The 17,859-nt window shown below is 38.5% G+C and overlaps 1 protein-coding gene across 10 annotated transcripts in view; it reads left to right on the top strand.

Annotated features, from left to right (window-relative positions):
* DOCK10 (dedicator of cytokinesis 10) overlaps window positions 1-17,859 on the top strand; it is a 122,039-nt gene that overhangs the window by 49,802 nt on the left and 54,378 nt on the right. For all 10 annotated transcript variants that reach the window (XM_017822405.1, XM_017822404.1, XM_017822410.1 and 7 more), the window contains exons 5-14: window positions 2,598-2,670; window positions 2,987-3,127; window positions 3,388-3,522; window positions 7,937-8,120; window positions 9,687-9,772; window positions 10,684-10,767; window positions 11,808-11,963; window positions 13,455-13,676; window positions 14,410-14,532; window positions 15,148-15,230. In XM_017822405.1, the coding sequence (XP_017677894.1) occupies window positions 2,598-2,670; window positions 2,987-3,127; window positions 3,388-3,522; window positions 7,937-8,120; window positions 9,687-9,772; window positions 10,684-10,767; window positions 11,808-11,963; window positions 13,455-13,676; window positions 14,410-14,532; window positions 15,148-15,230 (1,287 nt within the window). The remainder of the gene's footprint in view (window positions 1-2,597; window positions 2,671-2,986; window positions 3,128-3,387; window positions 3,523-7,936; window positions 8,121-9,686; window positions 9,773-10,683; window positions 10,768-11,807; window positions 11,964-13,454; window positions 13,677-14,409; window positions 14,533-15,147; window positions 15,231-17,859) is intronic.

Genomic DNA, 17,859 nt, shown 5'->3' with positions numbered 1-17,859 from the left:
ATATTTCAGGCACAAAGTTATAGCATGTGTGTCTGCATTTTTTTTGCTGAAAGTTACCATGGCTTTTGAGCTTAGCCTACCTTAAATAGAGCTAATTTGAGGTCCACTTTGTTTCATACCATTCCCAGCCTCTTCAACCTTGATTTCCATGTACATGTTATGAAGTTTGGTGTTCTAGACTAAATCTTCTCTTGAAAAATAGTGGCTGTATTGTCATTGTGTTGTATCTCACTGTTTATAGGTCTGGGTGCCCAATTTTCACAGTGTTTTGTTTGATTTGTGCAAAACTGCTGTTGTACTGTCAGAAATCTGAGTATATTCTTGTATCAATTCCTTTATAGGAAGTCGTATTGGGGAACACTGGATGACTGTTAAGTGTTTAGCTTTGCATCATGGGAAAGGAACATCATTTGCAACACCAGATCTAACTGTGGCTAAAGTAATTCCATTCACTGAGGGTGTGCTAAACTCTCCTGTGGGCTTTTCCATTTATAACAAGCAAATTGGACTCAGCAGCCTTCAGCAATGCTGGAGGACTTCGTACTTGGCTGTGCTTGAGGCCATGCTGTGTTGTTTCACACAGTCATACAACATGTCAAGTAATGGCTACACGATGTAGCAGATTTTTATCAAAGTTATTCTTTCTGAATACTGACCCTTTCTGATTGGAAAGCAGTTGCAGTGCGATGCTGACCACCTGGGGCAGGCACTGAGTACTCAGTGTGTCCTTGGTGTGATTCCGGGGAAGAGCTCAACACCATGTGCATGACACGACCAAAATATTTAGCTGTTGCTTTAGTTTTTCTCTGAGTCTGTTCCTCCTTGGAGATTTTTCTCAGGTCTTTCTACCCCTTAAATTCCTCTCTGTGAACTCTCACTACCTCTTTTTACACTGTATTTTATGCTTTGTGCTGGTGTGTTCTTGCTTCTTGAGCAAGTGGAAGAGTAGAGGAAGAAAAGGGGTTGCTTAGTGTGTGCTGTGGTGACAGTCTGTCTGGGAACAGAAATAGTCATTAGCAAAATTTTTGCTGTTGTTCATAGAAAACCTGGAATGTTTGGTAGATATTTCAGGCTTGGCACCTTGGAATTCTGCATCTTCATATAGGTCTAAAGAGGCAGTAGGCAGAGAAAAAGAGAGTATACTGAACAGGATCGTGTGCTTACAATGCTTTATCTGCCTGCCCTAGAATGATGATTAGGATACCCAAAAGGATTCCTATCCAAGGAAGGGAAATATCTTCTATGAAGAATGACACAGAAGTCTGAGTGGATGAATGTTTCATGGGTGGTTAGCGAGATCTGACACCTGAAGCAGCAGTGGTCTGTCCTTATCTAAGTCTTTTATAGCTCTGCCGAGGGGACAGAAGGATTTCCTTATTTCAGAGAAACTCCCAGTGTACCCAGACTTGTGGAAGGGCTGTGGTTCCATGGGACAGGCTCACTGTCTGCACATGGAGCAGCAGAGAGGGGCAGAGTTGCTGTATCTTGTGGTGAAGGCTCAGCACCCCACTAATCCAGGAGATTTCTGACTCCTTCTTTCCCTCCTCAAGAGTGTCAAAGGGATTAGGGTTGGGGATTTGTATTGTTGGTTCTTTTTGTTTTTAAAGTAGCTGATTACTTGTCCTGATACTGGTACAAGTATCAGGGAGTGCAGTGAAGTTACCTGTCCATGTACGGCCAGAGGGCATTGGTAAATCTGCCTACACATCACCTGAAGAGCATTGCAGTGCACTTTAGCTCTGAATAATGAATAAGACAATGGAATTTTTGTTTAAAAATGTGAAGGCTTGCATGTTGTTTTTTTTAGTAAAAGTTGGGATTTGGCTTGAGGTTTTTGGTTTGGAGTTCTTTCGAGTGGGAGGGAGTGTTTGTGTAAGGATTTTTAACAGCAGTCCTTGGTTGCATTAAAAAACATGCAGTGAATTTCCATCACAAATATTCTGAATATTAACACTTTTACAGATGTGAAAGGTGCCAATAGATTGTAAATGTTCCTTTTATTCAAAATATTGATCAGTTGTTTACATTAAAATGCAAAACTGAAACAAACTGAGGAAAGGGTAAAACACTCCTGTGTTCTGTGTGTGCTTATGGTGGGGTAGGCACATCAGGAGAACACTGACTTTGAAATGGGGAAAGTGAAGACAAATAGGTATTGCTCATTACTCTGATCTTCCAAATCTGTAACTGAATTATGAAGCTATGTAGAAGCTTTAAGATGAAAATTCTAATGTTCTTTTTGCTTAGAAAAAGCTATTGAAGACTTCAGTGTCATTCATTTGATAGCCTTAAATGGGATATCTCTTTGGAAGTTGTTTCAGATTTGTCGCCCATTGTGGTGGAAGAGCAGTGAAGAGAACAGGAACTGGTATTTCATCATTTGTTTAGAACAGTTGCAACTTCATAGTTTTGGGGGGAAAAAAATAGATGTGGCTTAAGAAAGAAGTTGTATTTTAAAACTAGTGATTTTTAAAGGAGACAGTAGGATCACAGCAATAGGTGTACTGACACTGCCATGGGGGCTCAGGATGGTTACCTCCCTCAAATAGCCAGTACACAATTATTTTTAATAAATAAAATTTTTTCTCCCCTCCCAGAAGTGAATGTAGACCAGAGAAACTGCCATCACATTCCTTTGAAATCGATCATGAAGATGTGGATAAGGATGAAGTATGTATTCTGTTTTTTGGTGATTTGTTTTTTTTCCCGGGAAAGAGTTATTTATTGTTTTAATATCAAATGAAGAATGATAATTGAGGCTCATTATCTTCTATAAAATATTTCATATTTTAAATAACTCTGAAATTAGTGGAATGGCTTTGTATCTTATTTCATCCTGTGCATGGGAGGCATATTAATAACATCTTATTTTAAAAGGAATGAGAGGGTGATTTGTTGTCAAGCAGATATTCACACATTACAGTTGTCTTTCGTCTTAGAATCCAGAAAGCAAGTCCATGCAATATTAATCATTTCTTCCATACAGGATACAACATCCCACTCATCTTCAAAAGGTGGTGGTGGTGGTGGAGGAGGAGGAGGAGGATTAGCAGCCGGAGTTTACAAGTCTGGATGGCTTTATAAAGGGAATTTCAACAGCACTGTAAACAACAGCATTACTGTTCGGGTAAGGAGACAGCATTATTCTTTCCTTATTCCATTTGGATTTATATCCCCCACAGAAGCACACTTGTTTTCCATTGTCATTTAGCTGTTTATATCTCAGGTTTGATTACATTATTTTTAATGATAGTAAAGTAATATTGTGGTGTCTGCAAAATAGTGCAGTCAGGAGTTGCCTGTTATGTAAACCCTGTGAGTAAAATATCAGTGAAAATAATTTGCAGCACAACAATTTTCATTTTTCTTTTTTCCCCGCCACTTCAGTCATTCAAAAAGCGCTACTTCCAGCTGACACAGTTGTCAGATAACTCATATATTATGAACTTTTATAAAGATGAAAAAATATCGAAGGAGCCAAAGGGATGTATTTTCTTGGATTCTTGTACGGGAGTTGTACAGGTAAGTTCCAGTTTGTTTCACTGTATTGTTTGGGGTCTTGGATACATTTTAAAAGGCAAGCAGAAGAACACGTGCATTAATGAAATAGTGTCTCATTAGCAGTTTCAGGAAACAAGAGCACCGTTGATTTTGCTCTTTAAATTGATGAGAGTGCTCAGACTGACACTTTGCAAAACCACAGCTGAATTATGGTAGCAGATCATGCTTATGCTCTTTATCCATGGCACACATGAGAAAAAATACTGTGAAATGTTACTTTTCACTGAAATTATTTTCTTAGATGTCAGATTTTACCCTATGGTTACTAAGAGCATGCTTGCCTATTGTGGGGTAAAGAGATTCAGGTTACAAAGCATTGGCTGTTGGGCAAGTGGAAAATTAATCTTGTATCCTGAGCCTTTTTGAAGATCATCACTTTTGGAGGTGATAGAGAGTCTTAATGTCAGCAGGTAGGACAGAACCTTGTTGTTTGTTGTGGCTTGGAAAAATGAATAGCCAGAAATGTTTAACACAACCTTTTTTTTTTATTATTTCTGCTGCCCTAAGATTGAGTTCTTAACATTTTTCCTCCATCTTGTTCTGCCTTTCCTATATACTAATACTTTCCTATATACTATATACTTTCCTATATACTAATTCTATTAGTATATCTCTATTTTTAATTTTTTTTTATTCTAAACAAGATGTTATCTTGAATAGTATGTGACTATTGATTGATCTAATCCAATGTGCCACTGAATAAGGAAATTCCTTTTTTTATCTATACTTTATTCTTTACTACTTAACCAGTAAAGATTGGTAACAGTGCTAAGTGCAGGCTGATCTGAAAGACAGTTGCTTTGAAAGACACTTTTCAGGTACTGCAGGGGAAGACCCCTGATAAACACAAGGTTTTGTAGGTTGTGAAGTCTCTCCTTCATCCCTAAACCCTTTTGAAGCAAGAAAAACAGTCAGTAACTCTGGCTCTGGGAACAAATACTTGCTCACAGTCCCTAGCAGTCCCCAACTCTGTGGGCAGTGACCATTCCCCCTGTGTAGTTCAATAGGGTGTTTCTTTTCCCAACCAGGTATAGAAGAGGATGGAGATAAATACATAGAAGGACAGTGATGTTTGCTGGTACCGGTCCATTGGCTTGAAAGACCCTAATAGGGAACTTAGAAATGTAGCAGAAGCTGTAGAGGATATTTTTATACAGAAATCCTGTTTAGAAATTACTGATCGATGGTGCTTGCTGGCAGCAAGTGCTTTCTTTTAAGGGAGGGTCTCAGCCAGAGCTCTAGTCCAGCCCTGAACATCTCTGTGGTGTGGTTTTACTTACAAATTTAATGCTGTCCCAGTGGATGCCCGTTCTGCTGTGATGGTGTGTCTTGACTGCAAGATTTCTGACCTTTTTCAAAAACATCTGAGAAAAAAGCTCAAAAAACCTTTGAAATTCCCCTCCTTCTGAATTTTTGACAGCTGCCTTCTAAATCTACAGTGTTCATCCAAATTGCCCCAGACTGGTTGAACAGTGTGTTCTCCTCTTGCCCACCCGCAGACATTCATTTCCGTGGTTGTTCTTTGATTGGCATTTAATATGGAATGCACAAATTTATGAGCTATCTTCACTAGCAGGAAGTTAAAACCTTAGCCGAGGGGGTACTAGGTTAAATATGATCAGCTATCAAAGTCCGTGATGAACTTAGAATCATAGGTCTGAAAACCAAAACCTGGCTTAGAGCTGCCATAAACAGGGAGGCCATATAATGTGGAGAAAGAGTTAGGTAAAACTGAATATTTAGTGAAAAAATGTGATAGGAAAGTTCTAATTTAATAAGTTTTAATACCACTATAAATTGTTTAACTCTGTATGAATGACTTTGAGCTCCTGTTTGATAGAGGTTGAATAGCTAAATTGTAGTAAACATCCCGGAGAAATCATCTCCAGATAAAATACTAAATGCTCCCAGAAAAATTCTGTTATTTTGGAAGAATGACCCTGCAGGCATTAGGCTTAGCCTGGTATTTCATTTATAGCTCATTCATAGTTTCTTTTTGAATCTTGTAATATTTCCTCCTAGAAGAAATTTTTAAACTTGAAATTAAGTGCTGAAGATTACAGGTCAGCCTCAAGGTCCACATGCCATATGGAAGGAGTTATAGAGGAGCAAACTGAAAAATGGTACTTTTTTTTTTTCCTGTTAACTGATCAGGAAGAAAATAGTTGGCCTTAGATTTGAAACAAAGACTTTGCTGTAGATCTCATCTGCTTGCCAGAAGTCTGAAGTGCAGATGGAAAAGTGGATATTGAAGTTTTCCTGCCCTGAGTATCTTAAGATTCAGCATGTGAGATGTATTGCTGTATTAGATAATGTCTGATAGTGTTTCAGTACCTGACTTAAAAGATCTTGGCCATGCTATAAGGGGAAGTACATAATATAGACAGTAAATGCATTCATTTTAAATGTTCTTTGTACTTTCTGGAGATAAATTGAAACATAGCATTTTTATTTATAGATTGTGCATAAACTGGTGTACGTAATCCACTTTACAAATAATCTATCTTTAAAAAAAGGCCACTCCTAAGATTCTTGGCATAGTTTTGTTCAACTTCTAGCTCTTGGTCAAGGCCTCATGTTATATATGTAGCAGGTTTTAGTGAAATTTTAGTTCCTGTTTTACATTAGTTTGAACATATGATTGGAGAATTAGAGTGATTTCAGGATCAAGAAAAATACTGAACACCCAAGAACCAATTGCTACAAAACCCAACTCTATTTTTACCCTGTGTTTGATGAGCTAAAATTTATATCCCAGAAAGAATATTCACCTCCATAAAGTACTGAAGAGGAAAGCTATTTCCTAATAAGAGAATTTCCAGTAGCAGAACTGAAAAATAACATACAGGCACACATATACACACACAGAGTCCCAGGTCAGTTTGAAAAGCCAAGATCTGTCTGACTCTGTTGACCCAAGAAGCTCCAGAAGAAGTAGTTCACTCTTAACTGATTCCTGATCTGGGTCATGACCTGCAATATAAGAACTGGAGCAAGTGATTAACAACAGATTGGGTAGGAATCTTCTAAATCATCTCTGCTGCTGGAAAAAAATGTTCATGGAACTTGATTCTCAGTGTCTTGAGTTCTCAGTCTCCTCCCCTGCTAATCAGTATCAGATTTTGCCTCTGTTGCTCTTAAATAAAAGTATCACTATCATCTCACCATCTGGCTTAGAAACTTCTTAGAACCTTGTTGATATAGGACCCTACTGAAAAATAGTTACAATATGCGGAATTACAGGAGACCACTGGCATGTTATTTGAGACTGTTAATGAAGAAAAATAAAATTGAGTGAAATGGCCAGTTATTATTTTTTTTTCCTTTGTCACAATCACTCCAAGGTTAGATCTGTCAGCAAAGTTGTGGCAGTTTTCTGGAATACTGAAATCAAAACGGTGGCAGTGATGTCCATAGTCAGTAGTTTTAAAAATTCGATGAAGTATTAGGGGGTAGGATGTGTCAGTGTTCTTTCAGATTTAAGCAAGGAGGAAGATGCAACTGATTCCTTAAGACTGAGAGATATATGCCTCACTGATTTGATAAATGTGAATAACGAAGCACATTGTATTAGATCACATCACTTTGTTTAATTTTATTGAGCTGTTTCAGTAACTAAGTACCTGTTAATTCTTATGACAGAAATTAATGGATTAACCATCTACTGCAGGTAAAATCCGATGATGCAGAACAGAGCTCCAAACTCAATCTATTCCCAGTATACTGGGCACGTGTTCTTGTTCTGTACTTGAAAAGGACACCATTGCAATGACTGATCAGTACTGTACCTCAGCTTTTGCCTTTTGTAAAGAATTGTTGAGATCCCCTTAGTTGTTTTTAAAATCCTTCTAAAACAAAGGTAGAGGTGGGAAGTACCCATTGTAATCTTTTATTGTGCAGGAATTTGTCTTGTTGCAATCTTCTGGAAAGTCCTGTTCCCACTGAGCAAATGTTTGCATGACTTTGGTTTGTCTTTCTGAGAGTCTGGTGTGCTGGTAAGGTATAGGAGACTTGTTCTTAAGAGCTGTTCTCTTCAGACAGCTTTGACTTGTGTAGCAGTGCTGTACTTTGCCTTCAAAGGTCTTTTATTATTCCACTTGGGAGGTATTCCTTTCTCTAGTATTGTCCAGTCTTCCCTTTTTATGGCTAAAAAGAAGATGTATGTTTGGCCACAGATGCACAACGACTCAAGAAAAAATTGACATAAACTTATGTTAATATTGCACTACTTGGATTTTCTTTAAAGCCACAGAAGTTTGCTTGAATGTTATTTTTAAGAAGTGCCCATATACAAGTCCATCTTATGGATGCCTTTTTCAGTACCTTTTTATATTGGTTCTAGTGTTTATTTTTTCTTTTCCTTTTGTTCCAACAGAATAACAGGCTTAGGAAACATGCCTTTGAACTGAAAATGAATGACCTCACATATTTTGTGCTGGCAGCTGAAAATGAGCAGGATATGGATGACTGGATTTTCACTCTCAACAAAATCCTGCAAATAAATCCAGAGGGAGCCATTCAGGAGAGGAAAAGTGCAGATCTCACTGATCTGAAACTTGGTAAGAGTAAATAGTCTCTTGTGTTGTTAAGGGTTTTTTTAATCAAATGCAAAAAACGAAACTTTCAGATATCAGTATTGAATCATTTTAACTGCCTGAGTCTATAATGGATTCTGTACCTGCTGCTTCGTCAGAAATCAATACCAGTCTTGGCAGTCCCTGAGCAATGTCAGCTAACTCCCCACAGATCATTTTCAAAAGGCTGGAGGGGAGGTAAAGCTGCTCCCCACAAAGTCAGCAGGAGCAACGTGGCTCTGTTTTGCATATGCAACTCTTTTTCAAATTTAGTCCTTTCTGTCAGTAATCTTGCTAGTACTTTGTGTTTTACTGTCCTGGAAGTCTGAAGGTTTTAAAGAGTTTTGTGCTGGAGAGTGGTTAGATTATTTCTTTTTCCAGCATTTTGTTTTCTTTAAAAATCTGGAGTATTATAAAAAAATAATAATCCCAACTGTGGTATATTGCTCTTCCTGAAAGCTTATTGACTTTTCATTTCTTGCTTTTTTGAGTTTGCATATTAATATGCTTTTGCTGTGGAAGAAAGAATTGGATGCTCTGTCATACTGTACTCTTCATGTGGCAGTAACTCATTCCTCCACATAATAAATCCATGTTCAGTTTGGATGAGCCCCAGCTGAAATTCTAAGACTGAAAACACTTGAAACCTTAATACAGATTTGAACTGTGTGTGCTCTGAGCTGAGTCAAAGCTTCAAATCCACATGCATCTGACTCTTAGGGAAGTTCAGAGCTAATTGAACTCCTTAGCCTGATGTTTATAATAAGGTCTGATTTCGGAAGGACAGGATGCTCTTCATATAGCCAAAGACATTTTTATAACTTGGAGGCAAAAGAGTCTTGCACTTCAGAATCAGAGAAGTACTTTTGAAAATCCCACCCACAGGGGATATTAATGAAACAGGAAGAAATATGTGCATAAAAGGTCAAAAACACAGGCTAACAGAAAACAGAAGTTTCTACCGGTAAAAAGACCCTAGTAACAAGCAACTGGAATGTGCTATGGAGTTAACTTGTCAAAAGGCATGATGCTTTCTTGGCAGAAGAGCCCTAAATGGCTGTAATGACTTAACTCACATGAGGCTGAACTACCTCAGTGGTGAGCTGAGTAAGGCACAGGGCTTGCTGTACAGTGCTGTTTCCTGGATCCATAGATTTGCAGCTCACAGAGTCAGGACTGCATCCCTCTCGTTCCCAAACCAAAATCTTTTAGTTGACATAACCCTTGGTGTTGCATCAGAAGAGACTGAGAGAGGAAGGTCTTTGTTGTGGGCATGAATGTTTGTCATGGATGAATGTCTTGGATGTTTCATTGAATAGAGTCAGGCCTCTTGTTTGGAAGCTTAAACATAGACTAAGTTACAGTAAGCAGCAGTGGCAAGTGGGGTTGAGGAGGACAGAAGTTTACATTAGTATCACTTCCATTTGTTAGCCTGATGAGACTAAAAGGAATGAAAAGAAATAGCATAAGAATAGGTTCTTTTTTTTCTTTTAAGCCCAGTGGTAATAGCAAGAATAATAAAACAATCTTTATTTTTTTCTTCTCTTCAAGACCCTGCAGAAGTTTCTGTGAATTATGATTGCTCTCAGGAAGAGACAGATTCTTCAGAGAATGCCTTGCACCCAGACTTTGCAAAAGTAATGGATATTATATTTATCTTTACAAGTTTACTGGAAAGAACTTCCTAGGTGAAAAATGCCTGCCAATAGGTGATCATTAATATTATGAAAGGTTCAAAAACATAGCACAACCTATTGCAATTATTAGAGATAGGACAAATGACCAGAATAACTTTCTTTCTGAACAAATGATTGTTTTGTTTAAGTGAGAAAATCTTCACTAGATGTAAAGAGGTGCTTCACAGAGAAGTTCAATTTAGACCTATGAAGTCAGTAAGTGTCTGGTCCCTGCAGTTATCTGTGAAATACTGCTCATCTTAAATGCACTTCAGAAGAGATTGGCCCTTGGAGAGTCAAGATTTCCCGTGTGACTAGCAAAGAAACAAGCTCTGAACTGCTCATTGCCTTCTCTAACTTCGTTGAAAGGCACATGTACTGTCAGGGGAGGCATTTTGTCCTCTGGATCTCATAAACTGCTTCATGTGGATGAGATAATTGTAGACAGTGCTAAGAAGCTTTTTAATGAAAAGCTAGATTGGAAATGCTTCACTGCTCCCCCTTCTGCCCTCCCCTGGCACAAGTGTTTTTCTGTGGGGCTTGTTGCTGGGGTTTTTTTCCCTTCAACTTGCAAATCTCTAAAATAAATGGTGCACCAATCCACCATTCTGACCTTTTACCCAATGGATAGCATACACGAACATGCATGAACTTGAATTATTTATTTGATCTATTTTGGGATTTCTTAGAAGTATCATGGCCTGAAAATCCCTGCTTCACAAGCAAAGAGTGCTTCAAGGCGCTTTGGGATAACTGCTGCAGAAGCGGGAAGTGTCCTTACAAGTGAAACATTGATTGTTCATTTAGAAATCTAACAACTCTATGGATTTCTTTTCTTGTGCAGAAAACTAATTTATTATCTGTCACCACAGTATATCACAGAAACAGAAGAAACAGTGAAAGCTTCTCGAAATACAGAGCGACTAAACCTTTTCTCTTTGGATCCTGATATAGCAGTAAGCGATTTTTAAGGGTTTTTTTTTTCGAATTCTTCGCACTTTTAAAGTACAGGTGGTCTGAGCTAACTGGCTTAGCTAAGTCACCAGAGTGGATTGTAGTTCAGCAAGCAGCTGGGTATACCCAGGACTTCAGCTTTGAATGGAGAGGGAAGCTGTCTCTAGTCCATAAAAATTTCTGTATAGACTCTACACATATTTGTTTGCAGAGTGGTTGAGGATGGCAGTGACCTCTGGAGGTCATCTAGTCCAGTTGAGCTAAGCTTTGAATTAGCTTAAAGCAAGCATTAAAGCAAACTGAAAATATTACAAGATCAGAACCTTCTCTAAGACTGACAGTGTTACAAGAACAGTGTTCTTACTGTTATTCTTTACATGGAATTTGATTACACAACCATAAATTGATATAAAAACCAGTGGGAAGGTACAGATGAAGGTATGCGTAATGTTTAGTGTCAGGATTCAATGAACATTATTTCTTGCACTGAATGTAATTTAAATGGAAATTTTATTTTAGTTGAAAAGAAGACTTAAGTAACAATGGGATCACTATATATTCAATCTTGAACCTGTTATCAATAAATTGTAACACCATTATTAAAAAATATTAATCGAATTGAAATAGTGGTGTGGTATATAAGTAAGGGTAAAGGATGGGAGAGGTCTGAAATCTCATTCTAAAATTTGGTTTTAAAAGTCTGAAAATAGGAGGGTGTTTAAGCTATATGAAGAAATTAAGAGCTAAAGTTTCAGAAACAGTAAGTAAACAAGAAAAAAATCTGTTCTAAAATTAGAAGAAACCTAATTTTAATTCCTAATTCTGCCTCTGACGTTATTTATGTCCTCAGGCAATCTTTTTGGTTTGCTTCCTAATCTATAAATTAGAAATAACACTCGTCTACTATAGTAATATGAAGAGACCAGCAGTGGCTTTTTGAGGTTTTCAGGTGCTTCAGTGATTGTCAAGACCTTTAAAAAACTTACTTAGTTTTGGAATACAATGCCTTTTCCAGTGTAACAAATTGGCCAACTTATTTCAGGCATTGAATCCTCAGAAAAAGGAGTTTCCAGGGACAAACTTGGTGATAAAGCCATTTGAAGAAAAGCCTGCAAAGAGGATCCTGATAACTTGCAAATCCCTCAGTTTGAACCTCCAGGCCTGTGTTACTGAAAATGAAAATGATCCTTCAACCAACGTAAGCTTTTCTTATTTCCCTGTGATTTTTCTCTTTCCTTTTTTTTTTTTTTCTCTCTTTCCGTGCCCTTATTACTTTGGAAAGAGAAAGAAAACCTGTATCACACACACGTAGTGCATCCACTCCTCCTCCCCTGACTATCCCTTTGCATTGAATAATGAAACTGATTAACTTTTCATTAGACATTTTGATTTAGATTGCAGACTTTTAACTACATTTCAGTGGAGAATTAAAAATCATTGAGGGTTCTTAGCAATTGCTATAAGAAAAACAAGTTTAAACTGCCAAGACCTATCTATCAGTTGCTGGTGAACTGGGGATTTTTTTTTTTCAGAGAGAGACCAGGAATGAAGCAGATTAAATTACAGAAGGGAAGGCAAAATAGAAAGGACAGGATGCTCATCTAGTGGAAAAAAATCTTGCTAAAAACAGGACAAAACAGAAAATTTTGCTTATTCCTACTGTAAGATAAAAGGACAGGGAAAAATGAGATGTAGATATCAGTCTATAGCTTTTAGTTCTCCTCTGAAGCAGGAAAATTTTGAGACATGAATGTCCTGGCAACTCAGCTTTCATATTACATATGAGACATTGATTTGTTTGTTGATTTGTTTGTTTTTCATTTGAAGATGACCTCTACAGTGAGTCCCTTTTCAGCATGTTGTGATCAATACCTTTTTTTGGCAGGCTGGAATAACTCTTTATTTAAAGTCATGGTAACTGTACCAAGGGCATGCAATATTCAGCACAGAGACTGAAAAGGCATAAAACATTGTAGCTGCTACACATTGTTTTTTATCTCCAAAGTTCTAAGATTCTGATTTCTGGACCGCTTAGGTGGTGTTATTCTGAACCTGATGTGTTCTGTCAGAACCACGGATGCTCTTTGGAGGTTACTCTCAGTCATAGGACTGAATGCCCTGGTACTGTGCCATAGAATAAGTGGGCACTGTCAGAGTGGTTTGAATGCTCTTGGTTTCCCAGCAAAATGGAACATGTGTTTCCCACAGGATAATACACCCACGCTTTTGTGTTGAGCCAGTAAACATTTTTCATCTCCTTACGTTTGTCATCTTTGTGCCTCATTCCTGACGATCCCTGGAAAGCCCACCCTCACTCTTCCTTCTTTTATAATGACTCTGAATCTACATCTTAAAAATCGTGTAATGTGTTTTCTGGGGCTCTATTAATTTATTCTAACAATTAATTATCTGTGACAAATACATTTGGTTTTGATTCTGTAAGTTTCTAAAGATATCAATTCCTGTTCTGGCACCCTGTTAACAAACTATCTTTAAAATCCCCTAAAATCACATGTTTGAAACTAATTTGGGTGGGGGTGTGTGTGAGCCTGTGTTTTAATGCATCTCATAGTTTGTAAATAATATTTATTTGCTTTCTTTTTTTCTAGTTGCAAAAACCCATTACAAGATAGACTTTACCCTCATCCTCTTAGTTACCACTGTATTATGTTTCTGGTATTTTCTCCAGGTAGAGCCTTTCTTTGTGAGCGTGGCACTGTATGATGTCAGGGATGGCAGGAAGATCTCTGCTGATTTTCATGTGGATTTGAACCACCCCCTTGTCAGACAGATGATTTCAGGTTCCTCCTGTTCATTAGAAAATGGCACCGTTGAAAATATAGACTCAAATGAAATGGAAGAACCACAGGTCAAAGGGTTCCCAGAAGAATGGCTGAAATATCCAAAACAGGTATTCCACGTGACTTCCATGACTGAGTGACTCACGTGACTTATTTTAGTTCTGTAGTATTCATTTTCATTGGAGAATTTTTGTATACTACCAGTGGTTCTTGTTTTCAAGAAAATTCTTTTTGTGTGTCAGTGGAACTTATATACAGATGCTTGATTTCTGAGCTCCCTGTATAAACTTTAAGACTATTTACAATCAAAACTTTGATAGAAGTTAGTGTCTCATTTGAAGAAACCACCCATATTTCCTGTGCTCTTTGGGTCCATTTGCTGTCCTCTCCTAACCAGTCAAACAAAATCACAACTCAAAACAACACCAAGATGCTGCATTAATCTCAAAGTGCTTCCACATTCTCACTGCTGTAAGCTGTATGCTGAAACACTAGGTATTACCTTTTTTTCTCCCTTTCATTCCTCTGAGGTATGACTGATTTAGGGTAGCTTTTAAGTACTGTCCAAGAGGAACAGTTAGGTCAGACAGTGCTAACATGGTCACACTGCCTTTTGACTTGAGTCAGTCTGTTTTCAAAGTGCTGCATGAGCACAAGCTTACTTCAGGACTAGCACAAAGATTTTATTTTCTTTCTGGCTGTATTGAATATGTAGAGATAATAATCCTTAATAATGCCTTCTGAATTTGGTTTGTTATTGTTTCCATCAACAGGGAGCACTGGCAATATTTCGTTTCTCCAGTATTGCTGTAACTTTTTAACTGTTTCCCCTTTTATCCACAGGCTCTTTTCTCCATAAGTAATCCTCATTCTGAGATCGTACTAGTGGCAAAAATAGAAAAGGTGCTTACAGGAAACATTGCCAGCAGTGCTGAACCTTACATTAAGAATCCTGATTCTTTTAAGGTAATGTAACAGGAACATCACTTCCTTCTTTGTAAGCTGCAGCCTGTTGGAAGCTGAAGGCATTCCAAATTGTGCTGATGAATCTCAGCAGTGTGCGGCTGCTGAACAGGACAAGCTCCCAGGAGGCCCACGCTTCAGAAAGCAAATGTCCAAGTTCCATTGACTAAATGAATGAAGGACCATTTTGTCTGCAACATGCAAATGCATTCATTGTACATTGCTATGCCAGTTATGACTTGGCAGAGAGGTATTCTTTTTCAGCAATCTTTTATGACCTAGGGAACTTGGTACACGTGCAAAGTTGGGGTAGGCACCTGTTTGTCTCTGAGAGCAGGCACTGCACCTGCATTGGGTACATCACAGAAAACTGGAATAACAACTGTAATGCAGTTCTGACTAAGGGAGTGGTGACAGGGTTTAGTTTGTCAGCAACATCATATTTGTCTTGTGTTGCCTTTGCTGTGCACCTGGAATCTTTCTTATGGACAGTATCAGGCTGAATTATTTTAGGGACACTATAGCCTCTTCAGCAGAGGAATACCAGGATGTACTCTGTGCAGCATTTAAGATGTTAGAATGACACTGATGAAATAATTCACACTTCCTTTTTTGTAGTGTGCACAAAAGGTGTTAAAATCCAATAAGCAGTTCTGCAGCAAGCTGGGGAAATACCGTATGCCATTTGCTTGGTCAGTGAGGTATGTATTTGCTCTTTTCATGATTTTATGAGCATCTTATAGCTTATTCTGTTCCTGGATTTCTGTCCTTTTGTTCTTTTCCACTTTTTCTGCCTGAAGCTAAGCAAAGCTTTCTGCCTGGTCCAGGACCCCAGAAGATCCTGCAGCTTTATTATTTCATTGCCCTATTTTTCTCACAGCTAAACGTCAGTTACTTTCTCATTAAATGTTACTGTGGGGGAATCTTTTCTTCAGGTATGTAGTGAAGTTGCCAGGGAGTAGCAAAGGTAGCTGACAGAATACCAATTTATCGTGAGCTCCACATTCATTGAGTGCTAAAAATTACCAAAGAGATTTCAAAGTCACAGTCCTCACAAGAATTTCCTGCAAAGATAATTATGGTCTGAAATATAGTTGCAGTGGCTACCCAGAAAGTAGGTGCACAGGTGTGAAACTCTGTCCTGGTTATGATGCTTGTCAAGTTTTAAGAAAAATCTAACCAAGGATTTGAAGTGCCTTGGGAGTGATATTGAGGGATTGTGGTTCAGGTAGTCTCACATTTTTCGTGGTTAGTAGGTGATGGAGAATTTGTACTTTCTTGTTTGGCAGGTCAGTTGGGTTTTATGTCAGGTCAGTGACATAAGTAACAGTAATGAATTTTTGTTCTTCCTCTCTCTCCTCCTGTGTAATTTCTTGCTGGTCTCACCTCAAGAATGAGGCACCACTGTGCCTTTTGATCACCTTTTACCAAATATGCCTTTTTTTCTGTTTGTTCTCCCTTCAAATTTCCATGTAATTCCTTTTGCTCTCCTCTCCCTTTTTTCCTTCTCAGTCTTCTGTAATTTCTACAACTTATTGCTGCCCTGGCATGAGAAAGCTCCCTGACTGAGACACTCCTTTGTGTCCCTGTGACAGCTCTCCCTTCTTTCTGCCATGCGCAGAGCAGGGACTACAAATTTTTATATTCCCTATAAAAAGGAAATCTGTCAATTGCCAAGTGAAAACATTCCTTCTCCTCTGTGGCTTCTGTTCTCACAGTAGCAGGCCAGGTGGAGAGCTGCCTGAAGTTGTAGGGAGAAAGAAAGAGCAAGTGCTGGGTGAAAAAGTCACATTGTGGTATCGCCCATGACTATGAGAGAGAACTCTGTGTGCCTCTGGTGTGGAGTGTGGAGCACCAGGATTGCACAGATTCCCATGACATGTATGGGGGAAAGCTTGTGATTTTAGAATATGGTGCTTAGATTGCAAAACATGCTGTGAGGTATGGCCATTTGAAGAGTTCATTTATTTTTTATTGACATACTTTTTTGTCAATATCCAGTTAGATAGGAGAGGTAAGTGCATGCTTGCTCGAGAGAAAGGCAGATAATGTGTTCTGATCTGTCATCGCAAGCTCAAGGATACTCATAAATATTTACTACTGTGTAGCCAAAGGACCATTCATCAAAATCATATTGATGGGTTGACAGAGCCACTTTCACCTTGTAATGGACTGTAAAATGGCAAGAGGTGCAGGCTTGGCACCAGACTGACTTGAGACTTCTTATTAACTCTGTCCTCCCTGCCTGTGGTCTGTGGTGATGTCCTGCAGCTCGGTCCTTGCTGTAGCTATCTTTAGGTACAACGATGATTTTAACTAGTTCAGGGTCTGGCTAGGCACTCATGCATGTGGAGAAGGCTAGAACATTCTTTCACACCTTCAGCAAATCTTGCTGAGAAAAAAATACAGAAAGGTTTTCTTCTCATTTTGAAAGAAGTGCATTTTCCTTTTATAGGATTCTCCAGGTGTCAATCCCTAGTTGCCTGTAGAACTGTAGCTGCAGGTCTGCATTTACTCTGCCTAAGGGAAGACTTAACAGACATGAGTGGAGTTCTGCTGCTATCCCTACGAGGTGGATAGCACCGTAAATGCCCGTCAAACTAGGGTGCACTGAGAGAATTCAAATTCTGCACTCATTTACATCTGCTCGTGTATTAACATTACTCAGAACTGACTTTGGTAAAAGAAAAGTATAATTTGGCCCTATAAAATCTATTTCTATTTTCACAGCTTGAAAATAGAAGTTTCCACATGAGGCTATCGCACTACAGGGGAAAAAACGGTTTGGCTGTGATAAATAGCAAAACCCTGGTTTGGAAATGTGTTTTCCAGCTAGTTCATTCTGGCATTAACCACACTCCTGTTTTTGTGTGGAAATTTTCCCTCCTTTAAAGCATTACAGATGGCCACAGAGTGATTTTTACGTATACATTCAGCAAGCCAAAATCTTGACAGTTGAGTATTGTGCATGAGACTGAAACTCTTAATTAGCTCATGTGGCACCAGTTTGTTAGCATTGCTCAAAAGTATGACTCAGGGTTCTTCTCTGATTTCTCACTGGAGTTGGTGGGATCTGATGTCTGTGTTCTCTTGCAGGTATAATTACAGTATGTGTTAGAATTACAGTGTGTCAGAGCCTCATATTCCTGCCAGAACTGCCAAAGTTTGCAAATATGTACCTGAGATACATATTGTAGATGTGGGGGGAAGCTTCGTTCACTGAGATTATTTTTTACACTTTTATTCCTTCAAACCTTCTCCACCCTCGTAAACATCATGTTTTAGAGCCTAATATTTGAATCCTTCAGTAGCTTGTGCAGCTGCCGATTC

This window comes from Lepidothrix coronata, unplaced genomic scaffold (assembly GCF_001604755.1).
Source record: "Lepidothrix coronata isolate B3197 unplaced genomic scaffold, Lepidothrix_coronata-1.0 Scaffold97, whole genome shotgun sequence".
NCBI lineage: Eukaryota > Metazoa > Chordata > Aves > Passeriformes > Pipridae > Lepidothrix > Lepidothrix coronata.
This window is presented reverse-complemented; position numbering and strand designations above follow the sequence as displayed.